The sequence below is a fragment of the Sphaerodactylus townsendi genome, linkage group LG01 (assembly GCF_021028975.2).
Source record: "Sphaerodactylus townsendi isolate TG3544 linkage group LG01, MPM_Stown_v2.3, whole genome shotgun sequence".
NCBI lineage: Eukaryota > Metazoa > Chordata > Lepidosauria > Squamata > Sphaerodactylidae > Sphaerodactylus > Sphaerodactylus townsendi.
In genome coordinates, this window is record NC_059425.1 from 23,563,531 (window position 1) to 23,585,919 (window position 22,389).

Consider the following 22,389-nt stretch of genomic DNA (forward strand, 5'->3'; position numbering starts at 1 on the left):
CTGTCCACAGGAGGGGATCTGAGGCATCCTTGAAGCCGCCGCATTGGATGCGTTGGAGCAAGAGTGCGGAATGTTGATCTTGTTGGAGTTTGGAAGCAGCGTCAGGCATGGCTGGTACTTGGAATTCCACTTTTATGCTCTGAAATTCCACCAGTTAACAAACAAAAAGGGGCAACCCAAACTGCAAACATACCGGGCACATGAGAGAAACACGTAAACTTGTCGTTGCAATCTCACTGTCGATATCAGCCGTCAACTTTTCTTTGACTGCAAGGAGGAGAAGCAGAATAGGTCTCTCAGGGTTAGGAAGTACACCGTGCTATTTATGTAGACGGTTGGTCTTAGTGGATCATGACATGACCTGAGGTGGGTCACGATAAATACACTATTTACTTGTTCATTTATACCGTATTTATATCACATATTCCTCCCCACTGGGGCCCCAAAACGGCTTTGTTCGTTCTCTCCTCCAGTTCGTCCTCACAACACTGCAAGGTAGGTTTGGTTGAGTGTGAGTGACTGGCTCAAGATCATCTGGCAAACTTCCATGGTACAACAGAAATCTGAACCTGGCTCTCCCAGATCCTAGCCTAACGTTCCAACCACTACACCACATGGCCAACATTTCTGTCAAGTGCGCCACATGTTATCCTTTTATATTCCTTACAAAAACCCTGTAATGTGGGTCCATATTATTAATCCATAAGAGGAGGGGCTGAAAGAAACAGGTTTTTTTCCAAAAGCCACTTCCGCACATGCAGAATAATCCACTTTGAGTCTACTTTCACAACCGTTTGCCAGTGGATTTTGCTATTCCGCACAGTAAAATCCAGCTGCAAAGTGCACTGAACGTGGATTGAAGGTGCATTATTCTGCATGTGTGGAAGGGACCTAAGTCTCACTACACATGCAATACAAGTGGATCTCCTACTGTAGACTAGGTGATTGATTTAAACAGTCCCTGCTTAGCCTGGCCGAGCCAATAAATCCGGTCTCCCGTCTTATGTAATTTATGTTGAGGGGCCGTGGCAAGCATGCAGAAGGTCCCGAGTTGAACACCTGGCATCTCTAGTTAAATGCTATCAGGAAAGAACCAAAAACATCTGCCAGTTAGAAGAGACATCAGCAGCCTCCTTTGACCAGGGGAATGTGGCTGTTGCAAGCGTTTCTCCTAAATGCCTGGATGGAGGCAACAAAGGAAGAATGGGATTTGCTGCCACCTGGCACAAGACAAGAAAGAATGGGGAGGTGAAGGGCTGCCACAAGGAATCTATCTCTTCCCCACCACCCAAACTCCTCCAAGCTCCTCACATTCAACCTCTGTCCAGACTGGCATCAGCTCAGTGCTTCACTCGCATCAGCTGAGTGGGTCCAGAAGAGGGCAACCAAAATGGTAAAAGGTCTGGAATCCATGCCCTACGAGGAGAGACTTAGGGAGCCTGGGTACGTTTAGTTTGGTGAAGAGAAGGTTAAGAGGTGACATGGTAGCCGTGTTGTCATGTTGGTGAGGGAGCACAGATTTATGGAGGAGAAGTCGATTTATGGCTACCAATCTTTAATGGCTACCAATCTTGATCCTCTTTGATCTGAGATTGCAAATGCCTTAACAGTCCAGGTGCTCGGGAGCAACAGCCGCAGAAGGCCATTGCTTTCACATCCTACATGTGAGCTCCCAAAGGCACCTGGTGGGCCACTGTGAGTAGCAGAGAGCTGGACTAGATGGACTCTGGTCTGATTCAGCTGGCTTGTTCTTATGTTCTTATGTTTTCTGCTGCTCCAGAGACTAGGACCAAGAGTGATGGGTTCAAGGTGAAGGAAAAGAGATGCCACCTAAACCTCAGGAAAATCTTCCCGACAGTAAAGGCTGCTGGACAGTGGAATGCACTACCTTGGAGTGTGGTGGAGTCTCCTTCTTTGGAGGTTTTTAAAGAGAGGCTGGATGGTCATCTGTCAGGAGTGCTTTGATTGTGTGTTCCTGCATTGCAGGGGGTTGGACTTGATGGCCCTTGGGGTCTCTTCCAACCTATGATTCTATGACTATAGAGGTCTGGAAGTAGGTTCCCTGAACAAGAAAGCAAGGAAGAATAAGGACAGCACATATTGGAGCTCAGGGTCACCAGCTGACTATCGAATGGCACTGCCTCTAAATCTCAAAGATGGAGGCAGGAGAGGAGAGCGCGGTCCTTGGCACACGCTCAGCAGCACACTCTCCCACACTGTTCCTTCACATATTCCCCCATTAACCTTCAAATTACACCCTTGGCGTACCCATCCAGCTCCGGTGAAATTGGAAAAGGAAAACGTGTGACTTCACCTGGTTGGAGGAGTCCTCATTGGCCACGTCAGACCCTTTCCCCGCCACCCCAGCAAACACATCAGCCAGATTGACGAAGGTAACAGTCAAGCAATTCAGAACTCACTCAGGGCCCGCGAGTGGTCCGGGTTTCGGATGCCCTTAGCCCTCAGCTTCTGTAGCAACGTCACAGACGTCAATTGTTTCACCAAGTAAACAGACAGGGAATAAGTCTAGGGAGAAGAAAGCCAATATTACGGTTGTGTGGAAAGCAAGGTCGGGTTCATGTGCAATTGTTCACTGAGTGGTCTTCTGTGCAAGCACGCATGGGGACTGTGCATGCACAGGCCAGCCCTGGAGAACTGGCTTTGTGGAGCCCTCCTCCTCCTCCCCTCCACCACATGCCAAAGCTGGAAGATTTTCTTGCCCAAATGGTCATGTGACCAAGGGGGAGGGAGCATTCCTCCCTCAGTCCTCCTGTCACTGCTGTGGAACAATCCTATACACAGCAGCCCACAGTGGGACACCTCTTAAATAAATTTTATTCTCCTGAGAGCTTAGGAAGAATAAATACAGCCAGAAGAATGCGTCATCTCTACACCGCGGCAGAAAGAGAACTGAGAGGCATGCCCCCGCCTTTCTCACGTGACCATTTAGGCAAGATAAACCTCCAAATTCATGATGCGGTGGCGGGGAAAGGGTGCACTCCACGGAGCCAACCTTGCCAGAAGCTTGCAAGTTGATCCTTTGTGGCTGGCCTCCGCATACACGGTCCCCGGGCAGTCCTGCATAGAATCCAACGATGAAGAGAAATCTCTAAGCTGCAGCTCCCACCTATCTGCAACAATTCCCTCCTTCCAACTATTGGCTGAACTGCTGTGATGTCATGGAACGTTTGCAAATATAGAGCTACTGAAACCGAGGGGAAAATCGCACCACACTAACTGCCAGTACAACTGTTGTGAGGGAGCAGAAAATTGGTTGGATGGACGAAGGTGATCTCATAAAGGGCCAAGAAAAGACTGAGGGAAAGGAGGCAGGCAGGGAGCGGGGGGAAAGTGCACAAAAGGGGTTTCAAAGTGGCGAGAGACTGTTGAAATGGACAAGCCTTCAGTCCAGCAAGGAAAATGTTTATGGTCTTAAATATTTGTGTACATTACTATGAAAAGTTATAAGAGGGTGTCAACTTTTAGTCACAGAACACAGAATTCTGGGTTTGAATACCAGAGTTTCAAATTTAGGTTTCGCTTCAGGGTTTTTTTGGGGACAGGGGGTGTTATTCCTTTAAAAAAATATTTGGAGCATTTTACCCTGATCTTTTTCTGGATCTTTTTCTCCTGATCTTTTTCTGAAAGCCTATTTTGAGTCAGCTTTTTTTCCCCCTCATGCGTAATGTTTCTGTCAGATTTCACCCACTCCCAGCCCCTTCCAGCTTTCTCTTCAGTAACTGGACTAGTGTCATCATCAAGCCATTCTCTCCCTCCGCCCCCAAGACAGGAGGCTTCAGTTGAAGACAAGGTTTTTTAAGGCACTAAAAGACCAATATATTGATATCTGTACCCCCTTCCCTTGCAAACATATATCTTTTTCTCTTATATTACAATGAGGGAAGGGTTTGTTTCAGCCCGTCTCTAAATTTCCAGGTTTCGTTTTTAAAAATTATTACTCCACTATATCAATATGTTATTAATATCTTTCAAAGAATAGGGGGAGGAATACTGTGGCACCACTGATCAAAACAGCACCCTTCCTTGAAAGCCTCATTATTTAAGGCATATGCAGAAGAAAATAAACCTCCACACAACTGTGAAAATGCACAGGGAGGGAAGATATGCGCAAGAACTGTGCCCAAACTGATCCCAATGTTTGTGGATCAACTGCAAAGAAAATCAGGAGGAAGCTGAGATGTGGAACAGGTTTCACTGGAGCGTTGTGTGGTTTCCAGGCTGTGTGGCCGTGTTCCAGTAGAATTTTCTCCTGACATTTCGCTTGCATCTGCGGCTGGCATCTTCAGAGGATGCCAGCCACAGATGCAGGCGAAACATCAGGAGAAAATGCTATTAGAACACGGCCATGCAGCCCACAAACCACACAACACCGCTGTGATTCCGGCCGTGAAAGCCTTTGACAATACAAGGTCTCAGTGGACGCTCTCACACACACACATGCACCATCCCTGCTAGGATGGGAAAGAAAACAAGGTAGTTCTGTTCAAACTGGAAGGGGGAAAAAATCTCCTCAATTGCAAGAATTGCCCCACCCTGCCACTCTTACCCGGCCAAACTCAGAGGACCAGTTAACCACAATACTATTGGGGACTGTTGCAGAAAGCCGCACCAGGGGTGTGATGTTGATAGGTCGGCTCGGTCGCTTGGGCTCCGCGCCATTTTTTGTGGGAGGAAGATAACCCTGTGAGGGCACAAGAGAACATCCGAATCCAAACCATTAGCCATCCTGTCCATTTTATCCCCTAAACAGACCGTATCTCCTCCTTGGGAATGCAGCATCTCTGCCCTTCTGATCAACGTTTTCATGATTTGACTGCTGCAGTGAACTTCACGTGGGGCTTTGCTCGGAAATGAGCTACGATGAGCGCAAAACACTGCCACCCGTCACCTGTTAAATCCCAGGGGACAAAGGCGCACCCAGTTTTTGCTTGGTCAGCTCCACCGCTGCCAGTGTGCTTCCTGTTCAGTTGCTGATCTCTTTTCAGTACGTTTAGTTCATCTCCGTAAATGGCTACTTGTTACTGGTTTGCTGTGTGGTTTCCGGGCTGCATGGCCGTGTTCTAGCAGAATTCTCTCCTGACGTTTCGCCTGCATCTGTGGCTGGCATCTTCAGAGGATCTAATGGTGAGATCCTCTGAAGATGCCAGCCAGACTCTGGCGAAATACGAGCAACGTAATGCATCTAAATTTCGGTCCATATTCGCCCAACAAACCAGCACCACCAGTATTCGGCCGTGAAAGCCAGCCGACAATACATTGTTACCCGGTTTGTTTTTTAATTTACATTTTTTATTTTGTTTATTAATAATACTTGCAGCCCATCATTCGCCATGCACCTTAAGCGCGTGGTAGACTTTGAGACCGAGGTGCCCAAATTGCTTAGAGCCCCCACTTATTTGCTCGCAAAGTGCCAACCCGCATAATTTAACCTGAATGCTGAGGGTTTTAGTTTAGAAAAAGCAGGTTGGCTCCCTCTTCCTCCGCCCCACCGGCTCGAGCAGGGGCCAATACTGCTCTAACCTCCCAACAAGTCCCAGCGCGGGCTGTTCTGTGCCTCTCTAGCATCTCTGCCTCCTCTGCACCACCCCTCGGGCAGCAGCTACCGGGCACAGGCACCAGGCCTGCCCGACTGAGTCCTCCTGCTCACGCCCAGCACCGCGGCATGTCATACTCAGGTGGCCCAAGGCAGCCTGAGATATTATTGTCGGGTGTGTGTGTGTGTGATTTTCTGCCCCACATGGCGAACTCTGTCGCGGCGTGCCACAGAGGAGCTCAAGTGCCACCTCTGGCACCCGTGCCATAAAATTGCGCCATCACTGCTAGCTTAGCGCCAACCTTGCTCACAAATCAACAAAAACTGTCCCCATTTGAACCAAACAAATCCCAAATGATCCCCCTGCCCCAAAATACCAGCAATTTGTGTGTGTGTGTGTGTGTGTGTGTGTGTGTGTGTGTGTGTGTGTGTGTGTGTTGTAAAGTCCCAGCTGATGTATGGCGACCCCTTAACCACCACACCAGCTCTCACCTGCAATTCACATCTTATTTACAACTTATCAAAAGTCCTGGCAAATACAATGGCCTCCTCAAAAGAAGGTATTCTTCCCACACACGCTGATTTCAACGTTACTGGTTTAACACAGGTAACGAGCCATGCTTTTGGACGGACGAAGCGGAATTTCCAGAACAACTTAGGATGCCAATCTTTACCCAAACAAATGCATAAAATGAATAACCATTTAAAGGTTTTCTTTTTTTTGTTTACATAGATTTTGTGATGATTGTTTTTAAAGCCTCCCTCCCTCCCCGCCCCCGGTATTTATTCATTGCCCACCTTTTTTTGAACACTTCCTGGGAAAAGCAGCAAACAAATAAAGAATATTAACTCCTCGAGAAGTCAAAGCTGAACGTACTCTGAACTGAGAACTCTGATCATGGAACACACATTGTCACACAACAGACTACTTAAAGGTAAAAATAGGATCCATTCAGGAGACCAGAGGGGGTAGGGGGAGTATATACTCACTGGAAGGGGGCAAAGTTTTCCATTCACCTTCACAAATAAATTAGGAGGGAAGTAGTCCTCTTGCGGACAGCTGGTTTCACATAAACAAAACCTGGAAGCAAAGGAAAGACCAGCAGAAGTGTGAAAAACAAAAAGGCACGCAAAATGGCACCCAAATCTTTCCTGCCGTGGTCAGAGCTTCAATCTCTTTTGGCACTTAAGTTTAAAGCTTGTACAACAGTGGCGTGGGAGGTTAAACCGTGTATCTAATCCTGAAGGCGGGTTTGGGGTCCCAGCTCTGCCACCCTGAGCTGTGGAGGCTTATCTGGGAATTCCAGACCAGCCTCGCCTCCACACATGCCAGCCTGGGTGACCTTGAATTTAGTCACAGCTATCAGGGGGCTCTCAGCCCACCTACCTCACAGGGGTGTTTGTTGTGAGGAAGAGGGCAAGAGAAGTGAGAATCCCTTTGAGTCTCCTGCAGGAGAGAAAGGGGGGATATAAATCCAAACTCTTCATCTTCTTCTTCTTAAAGAACCAGTAGTAAAACTTGTTGTGCAAACTAACGCAATGGGCTCTAGAAAACTGCTGGGGAAGGGGCACACAAGCTTCTTGCCACCAGGCGGGCAGTGAGAGCCTCATTGCTGGCAGTGTCCTTTCTTCTTTCTTTCTCTCATCCTTTGCCCTTCCCTGAAAGAGGATGCCCTCATCACTCCCCCGGTTTGCTATGGATGGTGCCTGGTTCTCCTCAGGGCAATCCCACCCCCTTCCCCATGTGCTGAACCGGCATCGCGCTGGGTGGCAGAGGGTAAACAGGCCTGGCAGATGCTGCTTCTAACAGTCTGCTTTCAGAGTGGCGGCTTTGAATAGCCATTTCGATCAGGCATTTTCCCCAGCTAAGAACGCCATTTCGATCAGGCGTTTTCCCCAGGCGTTTTCCCCAGCTAAGAAGACTGGCAGGGGGCTTTTGGAAAGGCATGTGAGTAGGGCCGAGGCTTTGGGAAAAGAGAGAGAGCTGCATTTCTCAGAAGGCAGGAAGGAAAGGCATACTGGGGATGACCTTTTACTATTTTGATTGCCCATTCCAGCTTGTCAATATCACCCAGGTAGATCTTTTGTTGTGGATCTCTGTTTTGCTCATGCGATCTATGCTTTACGGCTTGGGAACACAAGAGTGTCTGACCTCTCCTTATAACAACTCTTCTCACCCTTTGCATCTTTAGATACAAATCTATCTGCCTACTGAATGTAACACATCATGCACCTGCAGAAGTGAGCTGTGGTACACATGAAAGTGTATGCGACAATAAATTAGCCAGGTACTAGAAGCAGAAGTATCACCTCCTCTCCAATGCAAGAGAAAAAAGCGGAGTGAAAGATTTTCCTTACCTTAACTGAACCTGTACGGAGTAATCGCATTTGGCACCAGGTAACATATCTCTGGAGGAATGATACAAAAAGATGACTTACACTGGCTGGCCCAAAAAAATTACCTGCAATTTTTGTTCTGGACCCAAAGGGTCTATACATTGTTTCCGATAAAGATCTTAATATGGTCAGCTGAAGTGCAGCAGTTGAGCAAAATTGTATGCTTGTGTCTGAGAATACAGTCCCGAACGAATTATAATTCATTTTCATGCACTGTCTTTGTCAAAACTATTATTTTGTGTGGGTGCTGTGTGGTTTCCGGGCTGTATGGCCGTGTTCTAGCAACATTCTCTCCTGACGTTTCGCCTGCATCTGTGGCTGGCATCTTCAGAGGATCGTTCTGTGGTGGAGGAATATACAACCCTGCTAACATCTTTTTGTGAGACAGAGTATAGAGTACTGCGTGAGAAAAGGAAACTATCTGAAAATCTTTTTCTGCTTGATGGGCCGATGGAAGGCACTGGCATAAAACCTCCTAGGCTTAGTAAATGGGAAATTCTCACAATGGAGATGTGGGGAGTGGTGTCCCCCAAGGATCCGTGATTGGGACCAGTGCTCTTTAACCTATTCACTTAAATGACCTGGAAGTAGTGGGTGGTGCAAGGAGTGGCGTGGTGGCCAAATTTTGCAGATGATACCAAATTATGTAGGGTGGTGAGAACCTACAAAGCGAAGGATTAGACACAGAGCTCCAAAGCGGACCTTGATAAATTAGGTGAGTGGGCTAGCTAAATGGTAAATGCAGTTCAATGTAGCGCAAAATGCAAAGTGATGCACATAGGGGCAAAAAAAAATCCAAACTTCACCTTACTGCGCTTACAGGGGTCAGGGTGCTATCAGTCACAGACCAGTGAAAGGGATTTGAGGCGTCTTAGTTGGATAGTTCCATGGGAATGTCAACTCAATGTATGGCAGCTGTGAAAAAGGCAAACTCTATGCTGGGGATAATCAGGAAAGGAATTGATAATAAAACTGCAAAGATTGTCATGCCCTTATGATAAAGACGCATTAGTGCTGACTCACACTTGGAGTACTGTGTTCAGTTCCTGAGTCACCACATTCTCAAAAAGGATGTCCGAGAAGAAGAGATAGAAAAAAGTGCAGAAGAAGGGAAAATGAGGATGATTGAGGGACTGGAGCACCTTCCTTATGAGGAAAGGCTGCAGCGTTTGGGACTCTTTAGTTTGGAGAGGAGACGTCTGAGGGGATATGATTGAAGTCTATAAAATTATGCATGGGGTAGAAAATGTTGACAGAGAGAAATTTTTCTCTCTTTCTCACAATACTAGAACCGAGGGGGCATTCATTGAAAATGCTGGGGGGAAGAATTAGAACTAATAAAAGGAAACACTTCTTCATGCAACGTGTGATTGGTGTTTGGAATATGCTGCCACAGGAGGTGGTGATGGCCACTAACCTCGATAGCTTTAAAAGGGGCTTGGACAGATTTATGGAGGAGAAGTCAATTTATGGCTACCAATCTTGATCCTCTTTGATCTGAGATTGCAAATGCCTTAGCAGTCCAGGTGCTCGGGAGCAACAGCCGCAGAAGGCCATTGCTTTCACATCCTGCATGTGAACTCCCAAAGGCACCTGGTGGGCCACTGCGAGTAGCAGAGAGCTGAACTAGATGGACTCTGGTCTGATCCAGCTGGCTTGTTCTTATGTTCTTATGTTCTTATCCAATCCCCTGTTCTTCCTTGCAAAAAGTACTTCCACTGATGGCACAAGAGGAAGGCAATTTTCATTAACCCTAATCCCACTCTTGCTGCCACCCCCAACTTAAATTCCCATCCTGCTTTGGGGGGGGGGGGGGTGTCTATTGACCCTCATGAACTTTTTCAGGGGAAACGGAAGACTGCAGGAAGAAGGGACGTAGGAAACATGCTGCCGTTGTAATGGAAGTTCTGCTTGTACTACACAGCTTCCAAGGCCTTGGAAGGAACAGAGGTGTGTAGCTAGCAGAAAGGAGCTAAAAGTACATCCGCACGCTCTTTTATGTCATCACCGCAAAGTAGGCGGTGAGGCGTTTCAAAAAGAGAACAAGCAAAAGGCGTTTCAAAAAGAGAACAAGCGAAAGGGATCACTCTAAATGCAGAATAAAATTTACCGAGAGGTGAGTATCTGCTGCACCTGCTGAGGCGTCAGGACAAAAGAGTACTGGCCCTCCTCAAACCTCTGACTGTTCATGGAAGCTGCAAAGAGAGAAAGTAAAAGACAGTCAGACCTCACCGGGTGCCTCCGGGGCCAGAGCCAGATGCTCAGCTGAGCATGAAAGGATCTCTTTAAGCGCACGAGACATTACAGGAGCCAGAGGGGAGTAGCGGCTAAAGTAGTGATGGTGAACCTTTTCGAGACCGAGTGCCCAAATTGCAACCCAAACCCCACTTATTTATCGCAAAGTGCCAACCTGGCAATTTAACTTGAATACTGAGGTTTTAGTTTAGAAAAAACAGTTGGCTCCGAGGCATGTGTTACTCAGGAGTAAGCTTGGTGGTAGTCGGTGGCTTTGCTTTGAAGCAACCATGGAACTCTTCGAATCACAACCCTAGGAGGGTTTACTCAGAAGCAAGCCCTGTTGCCAGCAACCGAGCTTACTCCCAGGTAAAGGATCGTGCTTTAGTTCTTCACATGGAAATCAGTGGGGTTTAACAGCACTTAACAGGGTTACCTACACTGCTTCCCCAAAACTAGGTCTTAGGTTTGATGCTTAATGTCAATGGCGAGCCCAGCGGCCCCAGGCCCACAGCCCTAGATGTGGCCAGAGGGGTGGTAGTGATTTCCCCATTATGATGAACTCTGCGTGTGCCCACAGAGAGGGCTCCGAGTGCCACCTCTGGCACCCGTGCCATAGGTTCACCACCACTGGGCTAAAGTATCAGACTAGGTTCTGAGAGACTTGTATTCGAATCTCTGTTCTCCCATGGATACTTGCTGGGTGAGCTTGAGTCAATCACTCTCTTTCAACCTCATCTAACTCACAGGGTTGTTCTGGGCATAAAAATGGAGGCGGAGAGAATTATGTGCACTGCACTAATCTTTAGAAGGAGGTAAAGATAAAAAAATGTACTAAATAAATATTAAACAAACACATTCAGCAGCAACACTCGGAGTTCTCACGCGAAGAATGACCTTTCTAAGTCACCTCCATTTAATTCAATGGAAATTCAACTGGAATCTTCATGCCAGAAAAAGCTTCATATTCTGAAAGCGTGTATTTCAGACTGTTGGTAACAGAAAGGGGGGGGGAAGTCTAGTGATCACAAACTCTGCCTTGGATTCCGTGCCCTGCACAAATGACACAACTGCAAAATAGTTCCTTACTTTGCAAAAGTTGTTCTGGTTTTATCAGTTATGGGGCCCGTTTTCCCTTGCAAATTCTTCCCAGCCCCTTCCCTCCGCTTCCTAACATTCCAGCAGGTAAAAGGACTTTCGTGTCTATCGGAGCAGACAGAGACTGAAGCGTGCTTTTGAACAGAGGCGTCGCGAGACCATCTCCCGCTCATCTCCTCCAGCCCAGAGCGGAGCTGCCTCCCTGCCTTTCTGCCTCTGAGCTCGTACAGCCTTGAGGGTTCAGTACGGGCACCACCTGAGGAAGCACCCCAACAAGGCGGAGGCAACTGCGGAAGGTGGAGGCACGTGGGCGCCAGCCGCAGAGTAGCAGGAGAGGTGGCAGGCAGGATAGTGAGGGGTCAGCCAGCCGAGGGGACGGAGGGCAGTGATACTGTGGCTCCATAGCTTTAAAAATATATAATTTCTTTGCTTGTTACACACACACACAAAAAAAATCACACACACACCGGTTTACTTTCCCAACCTGCAGACAGAAGCTTTCTCTCCTTCCACAGCTAAAACCCCATCGCGTTGTTTGCAATTAAAAACGGCTTCTGTTATTATTTCATAGTTCAAAAGTGAGAACTAAAACCACAAGCAAATCTGGAAAGAAAACAGCAAGTCTCCCCATTCCTCAAACGACTGACTGCTTAAAAAAAAAACAACGTTGGAGAGAAGCAGTGGCTGATTTGATTTCACTGCTTTGACAATCAAACTATTAATATTGCGTTTCTGACTCTTGAACCCTGTGAATGGGGTAAGTGGGTGGGCGGGATTCCAGAGGGAGGCAAAGATCTGTTTGCAACTTTTTGGGCTCTCCAATGCTTTTTACAGAGTAATTGATCCCTTGTTTCATTTCCTCCTTGGTGCACCCATCCCACTCTGCAGCTCTCAGGTTCCCCGGAGAGGCATGTCCCAGAGTATGCAAGTGTAAAAGCAGAAGGGGCTGCTAGAGGGGATCTGTAGGAGGAGGGATCCCAGGTCAGAGGGAACGGGGTCCGGAGCTCACTGGCTCCCTACCAAAGGCAAGTCTCGGGGTCCCCTCCCCAGCCCCTCCCCCCAGCAGCCATGTCCATCCTCAAGTACTGCAATCCTCAGGAGTTCGCCTTGGACTGCAAAAGCTCTATGGCCATCAATAATGGTGGGTCACCCAGGGTGAGTTGGAGAGAGGGAGCGATAGCCATCAACAGGTAACTCCATTCTTTGCTTACTCTTTCTTTTCCTTTCTTCCACTTTTCCTTCCTTCTACTTGTTTGCTTTCCTTTCCTTCTTTTTTCCACTTTTTCTCCCTCCTTCCGCCTCTTCTTTCTTTTTCTCCCCACCTTCCACTTCACTCCTTCCCCTATTTTCCTCTCCCCCTTTCTCAGTCTACCAGATGGATGGATAGCTGAAAGAGTTGCCAAATGTCTTTCCTCCCTGCTGAACCTTCTGACCCACTCATGCCACCTAGGCCTCTAAAAGATGCCCGCCACCCCCCCACACACACACAATTTCACTGCTGGCCTCGGGCACCATTTTCCGGCGATACACCCCTGCTTCTGAAGAACACCTCAGGACTCTGAATTCTGTATTGAACACTGATTCTTACAGGCGCTTTGTGTAATTACAGAATCCGGACTGTTCGTACACACAGGGTGAACATACAGGCGAGTCCTCACCATTTGCAAGAGAATTGTTGGGATCTCTGTGAATGGGAAACTCTGTGAATTATGGGAAGCAGGGAAAGGATGGGGGAGATACCGTCTGCCTTCAGGGATGGGATGGGATGGGAGGTCAAAACGGTCCTCAAAATCCCCTGCCCCCTCCCTAGGCATGCTCCTCTAAGAACATAAGAAAGAACGTGCTGGATCACACCAGAGTCCATCTAGTCCAGCACTCTTCTACTCACAGTGGCCCACCATGTGCCTTTGGGAGCTCACATGCAGAATGTGAAAGCAACGGCCTTCTGCTGCTGCTGCTCCCGAAAAAGGAAGAAAGTCTAGCTGTGATCAGTTGTACAAGCTAGTCACCTTGGCTGCAGCACTGCTAAGTTGTGCAGTACAGCCCATGTTGCTTCCTCATTCTGGGCAAGTTGTATGTCAGTGCTGTAGGGGATATTGTAGGGGATATTGCTGTGTGAGCTGTCTGGTTAAGCAGGCATGGGGACCACTGTACAACTCGCCCATCACGAATCCTTCCTTCATGCACAGGCAGAGTGCTGACGGGCCAGAGATAATGGGAGCTGGGGGGATGGGACCAACCTGTTCGTGCCCGGTCTCCCTTTCCCAAAATACAGAATGATCACGTGCTCAGAAAAAGCTGCATCACATAGTCGGGTTGTAGACCATGAATATTACGAAATTATAAGCTGCAAACTTGTAAACTGTGTGGCCTGTGGTAAATTGTGGCTCTGCCATATTATTATTATTATTTATTTATTTTATTCAATTTGGTATACCGCCCCATAATGGGTACAGAAGCTCTTAACTATCCAAACAAAGGCAGGGCAGAAGGTTAACCAGCATCCATGGATGTATCTGGGACTCCTGCAAAAATTACTGGACTAGGTAGACCTTGGTCTAATCCTGCATGGTGCTTTTATGCTTCTAAGCAAGAGTACAGACGCAAGACCACCTAATAAAGAGCTTTTCCACATTCCTGGTTACCTTGTTTGTAAGTTCCTGGTTTTTTTGAGGGGGGGGGGGGTAGTTTTGCATGTGCTTTGCTCCCTCTGGTGGCCAATTCCATTCCGAACAAGTTTATATCTAGAGAAAAAACCTGCAGTTTAAATTTGCAGGAGACTAATACTGGATTTAAACTTGTGTTATACCAAATCGACCACTAGGGGGAGCAGAACACATACAGAACTGAAAAAACTCTAAGCAACAGGAGCTTAAATCAAAGAAAATGAGAATGCAGAAAAGCCCAGTATTAGTTACACCCCAATGTATGCACTCTTTCATTTTTTACTTTTCTAATCCTGATGCCTCTGAAGGTATTTAGTGATTTTAAAAATTCCTATGCTTCATTTCTCCAAATATGGCATCCAAGGAGGCCAACAAAGGGACCATTAAAATAACAAGCCACACAATTAAAACAATATCATATGCCTACAATAGGGTTGCCAATTGTTTTGAAGAAAAAAGTCCTGTTACTTTAAGAGAGGTTTAATGGGATGTTATTTACCCAGCCTTATCATGCTATTTTCCTTCCATGGTATGCTGATTTTCGCCCATTAAACCTCTTTTAAAGGGCCACAACGTTTTTCTCCTGGCCTGTTGGCAGTCCTGGGTTGGAAGCATGAGGGTAATGTTGGCTGACAGGAGAGCGGCTGAATATGCTTCCCCATTGTCTGGAAGGGGTGTGTTCCTGGTTTAGTTGTTTGCCTCTCTCCAAAACTAGTAAGACCTGAGTGAGTCATGGAGAGGGAAAAAAGGCAGAATCTGTCACCTGACTATACAATTCATACCAAGTGCTGAATGCCTAAGTGCAAAATACACATTGCTTAAAATGCAGGTCTACCTGCCTTAAAGCAAAGTTTGGGCTAGATTTCCTGCCGCTGCAGCCAGATTCTTTCACGGCAACACAAAAACAGGTTCTTCTCTCCCTCTACCCAAGAATCTGAAGAATGCAAGACTGCCAGGCCCAGGACGCAGCAGTCCAGTGGCACCTTAAAGACTAACACGGCGACCCCTTTGGAATCATCAGGGACCAAAGCAACTCCACCTGCCCCCCTTGAAGGAGCCTTTGCTAGCCAAAGCCTCCAAGAATGACCATTACTGCAGTTTTGCATGCCTGATAGAAAGAAATGTTTCCTCTGTCCCTCTGAAAACTGAAAAAATGCCTCTGCTATCTGGTCCCAGGCTATGCACTAGATCATAGGTGTCAAACTCAGGCCCTCCAGGTCATAGGTGTCAAACTCGTGGCCCTCCAGATGTTATGGACTACAGTTCCCATCATCCCCTGCCTGATGGGAACTGTAGTCCATAACATCTGGAGGGCTGCAAGTTTGACACCTGTGCTCCAGGTGCTCATGGACTACGATTCCCATCAGCCCATGCCAGCAGGGTCAACTGGCCATGCTAGCAGGGGCTGCTGGGAATGGTAGTTCATGAACATCTGGGGGGCCTGAGTTTGACAGTTAGGCACTAAATGATGCTCCTCCCAACAGTACCAGCCAATATCTTTTTTTGAATCCAGTATACTTCTGAGTCTCACAGGACGCTTCCTTTCCCCTTTCATCCAGCCAACATTTCCATCTACAGTCAGCATGGAAGAACAAACAAGTAAGGGAGAATGCATTTTTAAGCTGGGGGGGGAGGAAATTTAGCAGACATACCTAACGTGGTAGGTTTGATGAGCTCATCGTAGACATCGTAGAAGGGTAACCGCTTCATTTTGACGTCCGGATGGACCGGATGGATGGGGGGTGACAAGTGAGAAACATCCGGCTCGTGTTTGGGTCCCAACATAGGCACCGGGGGCAACATGCCAGCCGGCACAGGAGAAGCCACCGATCCATTATTGTAGGGCAAGTGGCACATGGCGCCCTGAGTCAGCGCCGTGGCCGAGGGAAGCTGTACCGTCTGGAGGTGGAGCATGGATAAGTCGGAGGGGGTCAGGATCTTCCGGGGGAATCGACGGCGGTACAACTCCTTGATTTTCATCTGAACGGCCGGGCTGCAGCCAGACTTCAGCAGCTGCAAGGCCTTGGTGAGCAGCTCATGCTTCCGTCCGCTCTTGTTTCGGCCCGCAAAACCCAGCAGCACCTGCAGCTCCGACACTCTAAAGCTCATAACCATGTGCTAAAAGGAGGAAGAGGAGACACTGTTAGAAATGTGTGGATTTGGGAAAGGCAGCCCCCAAAGCCAATCAGAGTGCTGCCGTCAGCCTCAGGGACTCCAAGCAGAAGTTTTCTGACATCCCACACACACGGAAGATCACCCCTTCATGATAATCAATGGAGAATCAACACCCGCCTCCTGATTCTGCATTCATACTCATTAATAAAACAAAACAAAAAAAAATCAGAATCCTCATTTCAACCCCGTGATTAAGAGTTTGAGGGAAAGCTTCCCTACAGGAAAGGCTGAAGAGTTTGAGGCCTGTAAAAGGGGGGTGGGGCCTGACCAAAAGGGATCTATGACATAATGGAATGGCTCGGGAAGGTGCTTTTACAAAGGGAACAGGACCGTAGCCGATGCTACTGCACGTGGCATATAGTACTTGTTTACCATGTCCTAATGCTGCTCTTACTGCATTTCGACTGCCCTCACTGACGGTTCCTCAAATGTTAGGGATTTGGCGATCAGCTGTGAGGCATTTGCGAGCTTTTTCACAGATAAAATCTTGTCGTTCCACCAGGACCTCTCCACCAGTGTTGATACTGTTAGCAAATTGGAGGCCCCCTTGGCCATCTTCAGATCCTATACTGGACCAATTCAGCTGTCTATCTTAGTCTGACACTGACAGGATCCCAGCAGCTGTGAAACCTACCATTTGCCCTTTAGATCTGTGCCTGCCGTCGCTGGTGAAAGCCAGTGGTGACAGTGTAAACCCTCTTGTCTGAAGGACAATGTTCACACTTCTCTCTGTGATACACCTCTGAAGATGCCGGCCACAGATGCAGACGAAACGTTAGGAGCAAGATCTACCAGACCACGGCCACCCAGCCCGAAAAACCCACCACAACCAGTTGAATCCAGCCGTGAAAACCTTCGACAGTACAAAGAATTTTCTACCTCTCACTTAAAACACTGAAAACTGAAGGATCACCCAATTAAACAGACACTAGGCTCATTCAGTGTCATATAGTTCACAAAACAAATTGATAGTCCTTAGGCCTTCCTGATAGGCTCATGGGACTTCCAGACACAAGAAGGAGTACAAGATCTGAGCCAGTCTGGAACAATCACACAGAGAGGAAAAAATAGGACGGAATTATGAAAATGGGGAGCGATTGGGATTCTGAAGTTGGAAACACTGGGACAAATGAAAATAAAAATGCTTCATAAAACGTGACCGAGGTTATTTTGAAAGCCTGCATGGCATATGGTTACAGAAGTAAACCAGGACCTGGGTCATTCGGGGCTGAATCCCTACTCGACCTCGTAGCCTTGCAAAGTGACCTTGGGCCCATCGCAATCTCCCAGCTTAACCTACCCCGCAGGATTGTTGTTGCAAGGATAAAGTAGAAAAGGGGGGAACCACGTGATAAGCCACTTTGGAGCCCCGTGGCAAGGGGAAGCAGGATATGGAACAAAATAGTGAAGCAGCGTTTTAAAATTTACCTACCCTGCCGTCTTCAGAGTCTACTCAAGATGGTTGGGGGAAACAATCAATGAAACAATAAATATCATAACAAGCTATTATATTTGCAACAATACAAATTAGAACTCTAGAACAATACAAATTAGAACAATACAAATTAGAACAGCAATTACTAATATCAGCGTAAAAGTGTATGGGGGGAGGAGAGACAAAACCAAGGCCATAAAAATGTAGTTAAAGATGAACAAAAAACATTATGGCCCAAGGCGAAAGAGAGAGGGGCTTGTCTAACACCACAGAAAGAACCTGCAGAAAGGAACAGAGGTCTCTCGGATCACAGGTTATGCTCTTAACCACTAATCTGTAACAACTGACCCACAATACAGAGGATCTTGTTTCCTATTTCTGACTGATGACGCTGAATGGCTACCTATTATAGAAGCCCAGATAAGAAAACCTCCCTGTGCGGCCTGATCCTAGTCGTGTTTTACTCATTTGTAAGACCAACTAATTTCAACACGATGCTGCAGGGTGCAGAGTTTGTTGGCCCTACATGTATTTCTCTTTCTTGTTTTGTACTTCGGCACACCGCGCTACTTTGGATTATGTACACAGAGGGGATGGCCACATATCACCTGTAGGGACCTATCATCTTCTTGAATCAGAATTCTTGCTCCTGAGATAGATATGACAGAGTTAGCATTTTAAAGTATAATTGAGGCTCGATAAGGAAGTATTTGCAGTCTTCCCCCCCACCAAAAAAATCAATTTTCTCCCCATCACTGCCCCCAAAACATATTTTCGATGTTTCTAAAGTATTAAAACATTTCTCTCTCCTGCCTCCCAAATACTGATGTCAGCTTCAGAGGAAGATCTTGGCTTCTTTCCCCTGTTTGTTGGCACTCAAGGGTAGGGTTGCTGGTTTCCAGGTGGTAGATGGAAACCTCCCAGAACTACAAGTAGTAACAGGGACTAGGTAACAGTTTCCATGGAGAAAATGGCTGCTTTGGAAGGTGGTCTCTATGACATTACACCCCGTTGAAGCCCCTCTCTTTCCAAGACCCTGCCCTCCCCAGTCTCCAGTCACCTTCCAACCCCCAATACTTACCTTCTACCCCTCCCCAATCCCTAGCCTCACCTGCCAACCATCCCACCACCCCAAGCCTCACCTTGCCACCCTCCCCCACCCCAAGACACACCTGGCCACCCTCCCCCACCCCAAGACACACCTGGCCACCCTCCCCCACCTTAATAATCACTTCCAAATCCTCCCCCACCTCTAGCCACACGTTCCAACCTTTCACCACCCCAAGCCTCACCTTGCCATCCTCCCCCCACACCTGCTGATCAATTGCAGTGGGATCACTTGAGTGTAAATCTATCAAGAGACAGCGGCCATAATGGCAGGGTGCCTGAATACCAGTTCCTAGGGAGACAGGACTTCAGCCTTCATACTCTACTTCTGGTCAGCTCCTGCAGGAAATGAGCTGATGGGCCTGATCCAGCAGGGCATTTTTAGACTAGGGTGTTGTGGGTTTTCCGGGCTGTATGGCCGTGTTCCAGTAGCATTTTCTCCTGACGTTTCGCCTGCATCTGTGGCTGGCATCTTCAGATGCTGCTGGAACATGGCCATACAACCCGGAAAACCCACAACACCCCAGCAATTCTGGCCGTGAAAGCCTTCAACAATACATTTTTAGACTGTTTGGGAGATTCTTCCTGACCAAGTCATCCCACAAATACAGCGCTTAAGATCACAATTCAATACATAACCAGTTATGTATTCAATACATACAATGGTGGTACAACCACACCACTCCATGCAGAAATGGCCCATAATTCGGTGCTTTAGGTGCCTGCTCTGGCTGCACACACAATTTTGTACCAAGCTGACCCCCTTCCTAATCAAAACTGAGACCTATGCAGAAATCAGGGAGGGGAGCGAATAATTCTTATTCTTTCACACTGCAGAAGTAAACTTTCCTGGATGTGAAAGTCTGTCTGACTACATCTCACTTTTCTCCACAGAAGAGGGCCAGGAGCAGCTTATAGCAGCACGGTTCATGTTATTCTCACAACAACCCTGTGAGGTAGAGTAGGCTGAGACTGACTGGCCCAAGGTCACCCAGAAGGCTTCCGCAGCAGAATTGGGGGTTCCAATCTGATCTTCTAGATCCTGTAATTTTAATGTTGATAAACTAGACACTTAACTTTAACATTATCAATTGTTTAATTTTTAAAAAGCCATCTAGGCAGGGGGCTTTACAGCCTTGTCACACGAGCTTCAAAAAGCCTACAGCCGATTAAAAAAAAAGGAGAGACTCAAACCACCTACAGGTTCAGAATACAAATGTGCACGTTTACATCTGCACAGCTGTGAGCTCACATCCCCCCCACACCAGTCAGCATCAGATGAGGGAAATATGAATGCAGATGCTTGGGAAAAAATGTTACACGGGACTGTTTTCTTTCCTAATAAATACTACACACACACACCCATGTTATTACTATTATAATAATATACAATCCTGGTATAGAAAGCAACCAGTATTTTACTTGCATGCCGAGGAAACAAAAAATGAAATGATTTGAAGAGGATTCTTCTTCAAGAGGGAATTTGCCAAGTGTGAGAGGGTTAAGCAAAGTTCCCTCCTGCTAAATGACACCAACACCCCAAGTGCAGTACGTTTGCAAACAAAGACTTGACAAAGGTTATTAGTTCCACCACTGGCAGTGTCATGCTAACTAACCTCTCTCTTAATGGTGGCAAAGGCAGGAAGGAAGGAGCTGTGGAGAGGGACAGAACCATCTTGCACGCGAGTCTCCATTTCTTAGAACCAGGGTTACATCCTCACCAGTCTGAAGCAAACTAGTCAATCTGGTACACACTTGGTTGTCCATTTCCCCTTGCCAGTGAAGGCTGAAGTTGGCTGTGGACAGCAAGGCCCTATCCTGCCAGGGCCCCAGTAAGACTGGTGTGCAGCTGGTCCTTTTTCTGCTCTTGGATCTGTTCCCCCGACCCAGTTCTGAGCTAGAATAATGCGAGCTCTGGCATGCCCAAGCAACAGCTGAACATTTCCATGCGGGTGCCACATTATAGCTCCCGCTTCTTTCCAGATGGCATCTTTACCACCAAGAACCTGGCTTCAATCAAACTAAAAATCCACACGGCAGATGCATCCCTGATTCCACGTTATTTATAAGGCTTATGCCTCAGCACTGGTACACTGCAGTTTGGAACGACCAGGAACGTGTCACGGACTCACACGCTTCTCCGCCCCGCCCAACGCACCCTTTTTGTAGCATTTGAATTGGGCCAAACTATGGTATTACCTTCCAAGTTCCAAGCCATGATTTGAAACCATTGTTGGAATGAGGTTTGCAAACAACGGTTAGGAGACTTGTGCTAACCACAGCTTGTCTGATTTAGATATGCAAACTGTGGTTGGGAGAAACTCAGAAATGGAAGGAAAACTAACGTATGAGACCGAGGGAACTTTTCTAATCCCCTGAACCAGGGCTCGGAAGAGCATCGAAGCTGAGTCACTTGTCTGAGCTCGGCTTCCAGTGGAACTAGATGAATAATCTCTGCACATTAACTGCTGAGGAGGAGGAGAGTTTGGATTTATATCCCCCTTTCTCTCCTTTAGGAGACTCAAAGGGGCTTACAATCTCCATTCCCTTCCCCACACGACAAACACCCTGTGAGGTGGGTGGGGCTGAGAGAGCTCCGAGAAGCTGTGACTAGCCCAAGGTCACCCAGCTGGTGTGTGTGGGAGTGTACAGGCTAATCTGAACTCCCCAGATAAGCCTCCACAGCTCAGGCGGCAGAGCTGGGAATCAAACCCGGTTCCTCCAGATCAGAATGCACCTGCTCTTAGCCACTGCTCTTAGCCACTACACCAATGCTGCACACCAGCCCCGAGTTAGGCCAGAATTCTTTGCCCCTCTACATTAGTTTTCTAGCTGCAGGAATTCTCTACCCTCTCTGGGGAACATTCAGGTGCACAATCAAAAACTATTTTTACTGCCTCATCTGCTGCTTGCGTACCAGGGCTCCAGCTTCAAAAGCTCCACAGCTCAGGCGGCAAAGCAGGGAATCAAAACCAGTTCCTCCAGATTAGAATGCACCTGCTCTTAACCACTACGCCACTGCTGCTCCTGAGGCAGAGCTTCTCATCAGCTTACTGAACTCCTTTCCTGTAGTCCCTCCTCTTCATTTTCTCACATGCCTCTCTCAGGCTGATATTTTCTTCCCACTCAAAATCCGTGCCCAGTAAACAGGGAATAAGAGGGTGTCACTTTGGCCAACTGGTTAGATGAGTTTGGCGATTACGAAGGTACTTAAACATTTATACCCTATCTTTCCTCATGGTTCAAGGCAGCTAGAAGAGAGATTCAAGTTCTGGAACACTCTAAGTCTTACAGGGTGGTCCTTTACATGTCACTCAAGCCATGTTTTACGAGTTTCGGGTCCCCACCCCACCCCACCCCACCCCACCGGCCCCTGCTATCTATCCCCATTTTATCTCCCTCTTCCTTCAAACAACCACCCTCTCCCCAGTCCACCCTTGCAAGAAGCCTGTGAGGTAACCAGGCTGAGTATACTATTGAGCCAAGATCACCCATAAGCTTCATGGTTCAGGGAAGACTTGAATTCAGATTTTCTCCAATCTAGCCCATGGGCCGGAGGGGGAATTTTCACCATTCTCCAAGACTCCTAGCTTGCTGTTCTTGAGGGTCTCTTGTCCTTCAAGACTGGCCTTCTGAGGAACATTTTAGGCTGCAGCAGAATAGGTGATGTGAGGGCGGCCTACTCCACTGACAGAAACTCCTCTTATAAGGGGAAGCGTTCT

General features: G+C 47.5%; 1 protein-coding gene across 3 annotated transcripts in view; it reads right to left on the minus strand.

Annotated features, from left to right (window-relative positions):
* Positions 1 to 22,389, minus strand: part of PIAS3 (protein inhibitor of activated STAT 3) — a 47,630-nt gene that overhangs the window by 15,594 nt on the left and 9,647 nt on the right. For all 3 annotated transcript variants that reach the window (XM_048513722.1, XM_048513730.1, XM_048513739.1), the window contains 7 exons: positions 15,603 to 16,068; positions 10,062 to 10,146; positions 7,913 to 7,963; positions 6,545 to 6,635; positions 4,568 to 4,702; positions 2,421 to 2,526; positions 194 to 267 (listed from right to left, as the gene is read on the minus strand). In XM_048513722.1, the coding sequence (XP_048369679.1) occupies positions 194 to 267; positions 2,421 to 2,526; positions 4,568 to 4,702; positions 6,545 to 6,635; positions 7,913 to 7,963; positions 10,062 to 10,146; positions 15,603 to 16,068 (1,008 nt within the window). The remainder of the gene's footprint in view (positions 1 to 193; positions 268 to 2,420; positions 2,527 to 4,567; positions 4,703 to 6,544; positions 6,636 to 7,912; positions 7,964 to 10,061; positions 10,147 to 15,602; positions 16,069 to 22,389) is intronic.